This window comes from Hylobates moloch, unplaced genomic scaffold, assembly GCF_009828535.3.
Source record: "Hylobates moloch isolate HMO894 unplaced genomic scaffold, HMol_V3 SCAFFOLD_3, whole genome shotgun sequence".
In the NCBI taxonomy this organism is placed as follows: domain Eukaryota; kingdom Metazoa; phylum Chordata; class Mammalia; order Primates; family Hylobatidae; genus Hylobates; species Hylobates moloch.
Window position 1 is genome coordinate 49561076 of NW_026652278.1, and position 10437 is coordinate 49571512.

The window sequence follows — 10437 nt, forward strand, 5'->3', positions numbered from 1 at the left end:
GTTGTTTATGCAAATAGTTATGCTGGGCACTGGAAATACATGGTATACAAAATTCTGTTCTACAATTGTAGAGAAAAAAGGCAAGGGACCAAGAATTCCGTCTATGTTCAAGTTGGCTATTTTAGAAAATTAATTTCTCTCATTCCTTATTATTTGAGATAAAAGACAATTGAAATTATTATATCATCAACTGTATTAGAAAGTCAGGAAGCTGCATGTGTCCAGAGAAATAGGAGCATATTTTCACAGAGAAAAAGAGAGGCAGAGAGAGGGTAGGTGTTGGGGGTAGAGAGAGAGAAATTATGAGTCTCTGAAACATCAGACTCAACCATGTTAAAATATATAACTTCATGTTGACTCTGCTTCTTGCCACATTTATGCTGCCATTTAGCATTTCTATAAACATAATAAACTGATCATATGTGAAAACCTTGTTTATGTAATTACAATTTTTGTATATATAAATGAATAGGTGGTATGTTAGAAAACACAGTTTCCATTTTTCTTAGAACTTGGTGGCATGAGCACATGATTGAAATCAGAAAGAATGGGTAGAAGTTTTAAAATACACTTTTTTCCTCCACATTGTTTTAAGATAAGAGGTTGCAGAGCAGGCTTTTATTATCAGGCTGAAATACTCAACATGTAAATGTGAAAATAGTTACTGATTTTTATCCCCACCTGACAGAGTAATGAGAAATCATCTTTTCAAATGAAAATTTATTTTTGAAACATTGTGTAGTGAATAACAATGCATTTTAACTTAAAACTTCTAATTCAGATTCTTCATACAGTAACATAATATTTGTTAAGGAAGAACAGGTATTTGGATAAAGAAATTGGGAAAGCAGTGAAGGTGTTGATGGATTTTTCAAACTGTAGACAATGTTAGAATCTTCCATACATGTGCTTAACTGACCATAAATCTAAAGTAGATTGCAATGAAAAAAATACCAAGCTATAACTAAAGATTCTTATGATAAAGATCAAAGTTAACTACTGAAAACCAATAAAAAAATTAGAGCAAAAACTTCACATACCATTTGGGAATAGAAAGAAACTATCAATAAAATGTGTAAGTCCTCAATATTATTTTGAACCTATCCTTCAGCCTTATCGCTGTGTAATTTGCAGGCACCAATAGGCATCCGCCCTGAGAATAGATTATTAGCACTTTTTGCCTATTTTACTAATTAAATTCAAGTGGTATATAAATCCCACTTAAGGTGTAAAGTGCAGAAGGTGAAGCAGAGAAAGAGAAAAATCAAAGCTCATGAAATAAAGAGAATGTCTTCCCTCGAGAGTCAGTATTCAATTACTTCTGGCTCTATGATATAAAAATGTTCTTAAATAATATTTTAATAGTAACTACTGAATCAACTTTGGAACAACCACTTAAGTAAATAATACGCTTTAACATCCCTGTGAACAATGTGGTATAATAACATGAATGACATATCACATATAAAATTCAAGGCAAACTTTTTTCTGTATTTTAAAAAGATGGTTTTGGCCAACCTACAGTTGCAATTCTATGACAACTCTCAGAGTCTGTAATTAATGAGAAAGACAAATTGGGAGAGGGAGATTAACACCTGTGATTCGATGGTCATTAAGTCACAAATGTCCTATGTCACTCTGACCATATTTTCTCATTCTTACTCTGCTTTCCCTTAATGCCCACAAGACCTTCTAAAATCAACAGGTTGCAATATTAGTCATTACATCATTCTGTTCTCATCTTGATTAGCCAAGACCCGCTCTTTCTTCTGCCTGATTGAAGCTAGTGCTGCTTGAGAACAACAAGAAAACCTTCCTACACCTTTCTGGGAAAAATAACAACCAATTTCATTATAAATATTTACACTGAAACATTATTTATATGAAGTATTCTTAAGATTAAACATACTTGGGTATTTCCTCTGGGTTCCACAGTTTTAATACTGAGTCAGGGATTTATAGACTAGTGAAAGTTCTATTAAAGTAACTACTTGATTGATCCAGACTTATTTAGTTAGTAATAATTTTGCTGCTCTACTTTACCCAAAAATATACTGACCAAATATTTGGTTTGGTTGCTCTGTGTGAATTCTGCTTCTCTTTATACTATCTCCATTAAGTAACAGATTGACCTCATGATTGTTTTTACTGAAATGATCAAGTTTAAATTACTGAAATGTGTCTGCTAAGTGGCTTGTAAAATTTTGCATATTTTCTCATAAAAAATGTAGTTTAAAATACAGTGACATCTCATATGTCAGGCCACTAGACTTCTGCCAACATCAGATTTCCAAATCTACTGGTAACCGAAGAAGGCGCCTAAGAGTCGCAAAACATTTGGTTGAATCCATGTACCTAATTCCCATCTTAAGCTTCATGATTTTTCAATAATAAGAAAACAAACAAAAAACACAAACTTTCCCATCAGGATACTAGAAGCTATAAACTGAAAGAAAAAAATCTGAGAAAGGCACAACAACAGAATAAGTAAGTTAAATGTCACAGCCAGAAATCAAAGGACAAAAACACAGTATGAAGCTGTATATAGAGAGAATATCATGGGATGCTGACTGAGATGATTTGGGGGTATCAAGATAATATTAAATTATATTCGATGACCTCCAATTGAATTAGTAGAGAAATATATGCTTAATCTAATTCCTATACAAAGTATCCTATACTAAAAACCATCGCTTTGGTGCTTGAAGGAATAAGCCCCGGACTTCATTGCTTCCAAAATTTAATATGCATATAAACCACCTTAGGATCTTTTGAAAATGTAGATGCTTGTTTGGCAGGCCAGGAGGTGCGGTCATGATTCTGTGTTTCTAATCTCCTAGCTAATGCCACTAGGCTTTTTTTTTTTTTTTGGCAAGGGTATGGAATGCATTAATGTTCAATAAAATAAGGTAGATGAGATCTTACTGTATTTGATCTCAAATATTTTCTTGGAAATCTGAAGTAAAAACATACTACTCTTACAAGTTGGCAAGTTTATGTTAATACAATTCATTCACTTTGGAAATGAGGAACTAGAAAAATAATCAATTTTTAAGATGTGAAACATGTAAGAGGGGAATAAATAATAGTGCATTATTCAATCCTTCAACCATATATTAATTAAGCATGCATGAGGAAATTTCATTAAAACCTGAACTTGGTCAATACTGTGCAAAATTTGAAGTGAGCTACATCTATATCATACTAAGTAATATTCAATAGAATTCTGAATTCTCTTAGTCTATATTGTTTCATTCTTTTTACATCTGGAAAATAAGCAACACACAAGGCAAGTTTTTTAAAGGATATTCTGTTTTCATTTCTATTTATGATGAAACACTGTGCTTTATTCAATGGTAAAAAATCAAGACTATGTTCTTTGATTTTAAAAAATGCCCGGGCAATGATGATTTCCTGGTTCTGGATTTTAGGCACATAAATATGTGCACTAAAATATTCTATAAATAAACTGAAAATGGAAGAAGTTAAACACAACATTTGAAGTTATGAATTCATAGCCTTTATAAGCTTCATATATTATATAAATTTCAACCCTGCCAAATTCCTTTACTCTGATATGCTGGGTTTACAAACTATTAAAGAAGTCTAGTGACATTAATGTGAGACTTCCCTAGCCTCACCATGTCTTCCATTATGAAATTGTCGTTCTAGATGCATTATTGCTTACTCAAACCTTTCTCTCTCACTTCCCTAAAAGCTTTTGCTAAGGGTGAGATTTCCATGTTGCTCCAAACAATTATTTAACCTCAAGTGATTAAACTAAATTATCTACCATATTTGATATGAGGTGGAAGGACCAGAGATTTGTAAATAATATTGATAAAAAGACATATGACTTCAAGTGGTTTCCTAAAGGGTCAAGATATAAATGTATTTATGGTAAAATGTGAAAACCTTTATACTGGACAACAAAGAAAACAAGCTCATGATGATTTAAAATAATTTACAGGTGATTCCCTCATTTACTTTACTTTGCAATTCTAGCTTTCATTTTAAAAATTAGGGCAGTGTAGACAGCAGCTGTATAAACGGATTGCCTGTAAATATCCTCTTACTTCTTTTTTGCCCTTTTGGCTATGGAAAATAAAATTACATGTACTAAAAAGGTTTTGTGGAGCTAGAAATAAAGCATAATCTATGTTAATCAATAAAATATAAATGATTACTTAGTAATTATTTCTTGTTTATTAAAACGAACAAAAATTCAAGACCCAACAAAACAGCTAAATGTTTAAATGATAGGTTATTTAGTGAAAGTATGTCCAAAAGGATTTTCTGGGAAAAAACGATTAATTGATAACAATGTGAGTGCAAATCTGTCTCTTTTAAAATTTTAAAGCATATTGTTCAAAGTTTTAGCTTGTGTGCATGATATAAATTCCATACATTGTTTTCTGAGTGACAATAAAAAGCACAGTTTATTAAAAACGGAAGAAGTAAAAATTAAAATATCTTTTAAAAAATTGGTCACAGTTTTGTCATTGGTATATGGAGGTTGTTCCAGGGGCCCATCCAAAGCTCTTCATCATCGGACTGTGCGTGGTCACTATGAAATTCCAAAGCCTCCTTGATGTTCTTACTGTCAATCATGGACTCCTGTTCAACTGTGCTTTTCAGCCTGTTCCCTAGTGGCTTCACCGCTGTATTGTCAGTCCCCACAGGGCAAGGGGCAAATGTAACCAGAGTTGGTCTTGCATTCATTTTCTCAGTAGAAAATGGCCCCTTTGATAATGTGTTCAGAGGCACATTCTCCTCATGTGTCACTGCCAACCTGTCTAGTTTCTTAAAGTGCCTTCCCAGTCGAACAGGGGAAGCAACTTTTAAGTTCTCCGTGAGGCAGGCACGGCGGGTTCTCACCACAGAACCATTCTGTGCAATATATATATTGCCGTTGATATTACTGTGGATACTAGGATGGTGAAGACGGTTTCTCTGACATTCAGGAGCACTGTCTTCTCCAGTTGAGCTGGTTTCATACTCTCGATCAACAACTAACTTGATCATTCTTTTTCTTGCCCACTGGCAAAATAAACAAAAATATGTGAGTCACTATCAAATAAATTAAAAAGGCAATGATTACATTGCCTGTGAAATCCAAAACAATGACATTTAGAAAGCTATCAATCAAAGGTAAATCACTCAAGAGAGATAGAAGGAAGCCAGTCTTTATTAACATACATTTCTTTTCACCAATCCTTTATTGGCTTTAGAGCTTATTAATGTTTGAAAAATGTATTGTTGAGTTGGAAAGCAGACATTTCAGGAAACACATGTATTCTTTTAGATCAAATTACTGATCCACATGGAAAAAAATGTATTACTTTTATTTAAGGAGCTGATCCACTATTTGACAGCTGCTCTACTATTCAGGAAAGTTAAATCGAAAGGAATGAACAGCTTTAGTATATTCTGTTCATATTAATGCTTCTATTCCCACTATTTTAAAAATATTTTTAAACCACATCATTCTAATTTTTAATGTATTCTCTAGCTAGCCAAAACTTTTGTATAATTTAATGCATTTTGTATAATTTAATGCATTTTGTATAATTTAAGCATTTATTTACTTTATTTACTTGATGTATAATTTAATGCATTTATTTACTTGACATATCCTGGTTTTCTGGGTTGTCCCATTTAGATATACTAACTTAAAAGGAAATATCTTCTCAGCCTGCATCATTTAACCTAGTAATACACAAAACTGAAAGCTAATTATACTAAACTTTCCTTTTGTAAGCAACTGGACATTTTCACGAATTCATTTGACTTTTAACAATCAACATTAAAAATAGCAAGAAGCAAGGGTTAAGCAATACTGTGTTTTTCTCAAAATAGTATCGCATTTTTGGAATATGTGAACTATCAACACATTGCATGCATTCTGATTTTCAGAACTATATTTACCTAGAAAAAATTTTCTACGTGTTACATTTATTTTTAAATCCACTGTAGCTCATAACAGAAAATAAGCTGTAATAACTTTTAATTGAAAAATGTTATTTCACTGAATTCCTAATATTTGAAGTTGCAGATACAAACTTATTTGAACATGTTCATAATTTTTATAATACCTTTGCCAGTTGAAATGTACATATATGCAAAAGTAGACTGTTAAAGATATAATTTGTTGAAGCTTGTCTTAGTATTTATTTTGAAAGATGATAGAAAAACATACATATAGTGTGTGTGTATATATTTATATATATATATGCCATCCATTCCAATAGAGTGTCACTGATAATACATAATGCCACATTGCATTAACAAAAATCCTACCAGTAAATAATAAATATTGATTAGCTGATTGCATGTGTTCTGATTTACTAATATAGGAAGGATTAGTCAGTTTTACTCTAATACAGTCTAATATACAAATTGATTTGGACAACATATATATTCACTTTTCTGGCATGCTTCTGATCATAAGTCATATCAAAATCATGATCGATTTGCTCCCTTTCAAGTGTCACTTGGGAGAACACACAGAAGGCACTGCACACGAGAGCACTCATCACAGCAAAACTCCCACCTACTGTGATCGCTTTTAAAGTGCTGTGTTGTAACCTTCAGAGTTTGCTCCTGGTGACTTCTTTTGGTTTGCATTCTTGCTTCTGTCGTACGCTGGTACCTGATAGCCCCATGGACCCCCAGACTGACTTTCGCTACTACTGCTACTACTACCTGATTCTGATTCCTCCTCACTTTCCACACCTCCTTCCACCGAAGCTGATTCTGCACTGCCCTCTTCAGGGATATCTTGAGCTTCAAGGTCTGTACTTTCTTCCACCGGGGCTGGCCCACTTTCTTCTTCTTCTGAGTGTTCTTCTTCCACCTTAGGTTCTTTTTGTTCTTCTTGTGGCTCCTCTTTCCTACCCTTGACGTCCTTGACCTCCTCAACAATGGGCCGCCTTCTTGCAAGCACAATGTTTTTCCTTGCTTTTTCTCCTTCTGACTCTGTGGATTCGGATTCTTCTGATTCAGGGGTAGAACTCTCCTCCTCCTCAGAGGGTGTCTCTGACTCAGATTCCTCTTCTGTAGCCTCAGACTCACTGAACTCAGACTCTTCTTCACTGTATTCAGTATAGTCGCTGGAGGATTCCTCCTCTGATTCTACAGTGCTTTCTGTTGCTTCCTCTTGGTCCAGCGTGAGTTTCAAGTAATCTTTGTCTTCTTCCTCAAGGCGTCTCTGCCACTCTTCACCCTCAAGGTCAACGATTCCTCTTTTATCAGCTAATCCTCTAACTTTCTTAAAAATCATTGGGAATATCCTGGCTCTCTTCCATGTTGTGTATGTAGGCTCAGCTGCTGGTGGTTTTTCGATAGTTACAACTACTTCTTCCTCCTCACTAGGCTCTCTAATTTCAACTTTTGGTTTTTTAATTTTCTTTGGCTCTTCCTGAAAATTGTGAAAATGCAATTGAAGTGTCAGCTTGGAGATAGCTATGATATGACCTTGTCTCACGTAAATTACGCAGGAATGAATCTGGGGGTGATAGCTTCATGCATGTTATATAACTGGCTTAAGAAAACAATCACAAAAATTTCTACTGCATATAGACAGAAGGTGATTAAGAGAAAATAAATTATTGTATTTTAGCTTGTACTTTACAATACCCAAATATATTAATTTCCTTCTTGTTACTCAAAGTTTATTTTGCATCTTAGATCAAAGAAGAAAGAATTATTGTATCTTCCTTCTTCTTTGGTTAATAGCTTTCTGTATTCCCTTGAACTAAATTTTCAAGAATTTTCAATAATCACGAAAATATGACGATTTATCTCATTTTATGAGAAATCTATTTTATGAAATTTTGCACATGTTAAAGCCAGTGACATTTATTTGTTGTTAGTGTTGTTTTTGTATAAATTTGCCAAGTAAATAGTGAAGACAAAGTATAAGAATTTTATAGAAATGAGTCATGCTAATTTAAACATAAATTACATTATTCCTTGAAAATTATTAGTGGAAATAATTTACTTTTCTCTGATAATTGAAAGGTGGAGACTATATTTTTTTCATGACTTTTAGTTTTGCTAGATAATATGGGAACAAAAGTAACCTTTGTATTGCAGAAGTTTAAAATATATTTGACTATAATATCTTTATGGAGCAAGATTTAGAATTTTAGAAAACATAATTTTCATTGTGGCCTTTCCAAATGTTTAACACTTTTAGAAGGAAATAAATTAAATGATCAAGAAGTAATTTTCCTCCAAAGACAAGGCAATGAAACGGTCAGCATTGTTCAATTTCTATGGGAAATACATACTAAATGAAAGGAATTTCTAAAAGTTGAAAATGTTCTATAGCCGCTGGTCATGTAGGGTTAAACAACATTTTTCTTGGAATATTATCTTACATAATAAAATTACAGTAATTACCTCTTCCTCCTCATATTCTTCCTCAGCTTCACCAACCACCTCACCATATTCCTCCTGTCCAGCTGGTGGTAACAATCGACGGCGACTCCCATATTGAGGCATTTCATACCTGTAATATAAACTTACAGCTTTAAACAGTTTGTCATGTGATTTCTGTAGAATCTACCATGAGTGATCTGTTTCCTTCTTTTTCTTCCACCATTCAATCGACAGATATTTACACAGCACCTATCAGGCTCCTTGTAAACTAGTTACAAAACGATAGAGTAAGAACTGCTACCTGATGACCAGTGATTTTTGCCATAATGGTACCCTGGAATAACAATAAAGAGAGTTGAGTTATTTCAGATACTCGTTTTTTGGAGAAACTAGAATGAGGAAAAAGCCATATTGTGTCTTAACTAGCTGAAGAATCCAGAACACAAAATAGATACTTTGGAAAAGTGTAATGGCTCATTCACAACATTAAATCTGTATCTTGGTAGCAAAAAGTTGCTTCAAACATGGTCTGTAATGGTTTTCACAATTTTCTTCAGTATTTTTTTTGAAAGTGGCTAATTTATATGTGTATAAGTGACTTTTGAGACACTTACCAGTGGATTCTAAGGTGTGTTTTCTGCTTCCTAACTAACTGCTCTTGGGCAAAACTTTAAACTGATTGATTAGATAAGACATTAACATCTTATATGAAAGAAATGGTGAATTTAGGAATTGAGCAAATATGTTTGACATCTATTTCCCATATGAATAATTTTGAATAATTTTACCACATTTCTGGAATTGCAATGTCAATGTAAAATATCAATATGGAACTCAATATAGAAAAATGGTTAAAACTTGGTTAAAAATAAAGCTAGATATACTATTCATTTTCAAATATTATACTAGTGAGATCGATATGACATTAAAAACAAATTCTAGTAATAATCATTTAATAATTTCCTATTAATAAAATATTAAAATAAGAATCTGAATTAAAAAAATCTGAAGATGTACCCATGCTCATAACTGTAATAATCTTGTCCATATTCCTGGCCAGGATCAATTCCAGACTCCATGGATAATTCCTATTTTTCAAAAAGAAAAATTGCATTTGAAAACAAATTCTTATCACGTTTCAGCTCAAAGTCAGATTTCCACACCTAGAATTCGATAATTCTCAAAACATTCCTGCCAAAATAACTTTAAATACAAGGGTCAGTTAAAGCAATTAAAATAACTCTATTTAAAAGTGTTAGTCAAATCTATTCATTTTTTTTCTGGCTGTAACCATTTGATACAAAATAAGGTTATATAATTTGACCTGAAGAGGAAAAAGTAATTTTTTTCTAACGGCAAATCTGTTAAAACTTGCAGATGAGCATTTTCACTTGTTTTTGGATGTCTTTTAAAATTACCAATAGACAGTTAATATTTAACTCAATTTTAAGTTAAATTATTAAGTGATGTTGGCCTTAAGAAAAATTATAACACTATCTACAGCATTTTTTTCATCTCCCCCCTAACAGTTTTCTAGTACCCAGTATTATTCTATTCATTGAAGCTGTTCTGATAAAATCATCTGATAACAATAATTTAAGTTAACGTGTAATGCTTCCCAAGGATGTTTATACTTTAAAACACACTTCTAATTCTAAATTTAAGGTTTTTTTGTTTGTTGTCTATAAACAGTCTTTGTGACGCAGTGTCACCCAGGCACCCAGGCTGGAGTGCAGTGGCGTGATCTCGGCTCACTGCAAGCTCCGCCTCCTGGGGTCACGCCATTCTGCTGCCTCAGCCTCTCCGAGTAGCTGGGACTACAGGCGCCTGCCACCACACCTGGTTAATTTTTTGTATTTTTAGTAGAGACGGGGTTTCACCGTGGTCTCGATCTCCTGACCTTGTGATCCACCCGCCTCGGCCTCCCAAAGTGCTGGGATTACAAGCGTGAGCCACTGCGCCCAGGCTACAGATGGGGTTTCACCGTGTTAGCCATGATGATCTTGATCTCCTGACCTCGTGATCAGCCCCCCTCAGCCTCCCAAAGTGCTG

The 10437-nt window shown here is 33.6% G+C and overlaps 1 protein-coding gene across 1 annotated transcript in view; it reads right to left on the reverse strand.

Annotated features, from left to right (window-relative positions):
- Nucleotides 1-6536: 6536 nt before the first annotated feature.
- PCDH15 (protocadherin related 15) overlaps nt 6537-10437 on the reverse strand; it is a 1777335-nt gene continuing 1773434 nt past the window's right edge. The window contains exons 37-39 of the mRNA XM_058436255.1: nt 9403-9473; nt 8407-8515; nt 6537-7420 (exon numbers count right to left, since the gene is read on the reverse strand). Of these exons, the coding sequence (XP_058292238.1) occupies nt 6569-7420; nt 8407-8515; nt 9403-9473 (1032 nt within the window). The 3' untranslated portion in view covers nt 6537-6568. The remainder of the gene's footprint in view (nt 7421-8406; nt 8516-9402; nt 9474-10437) is intronic.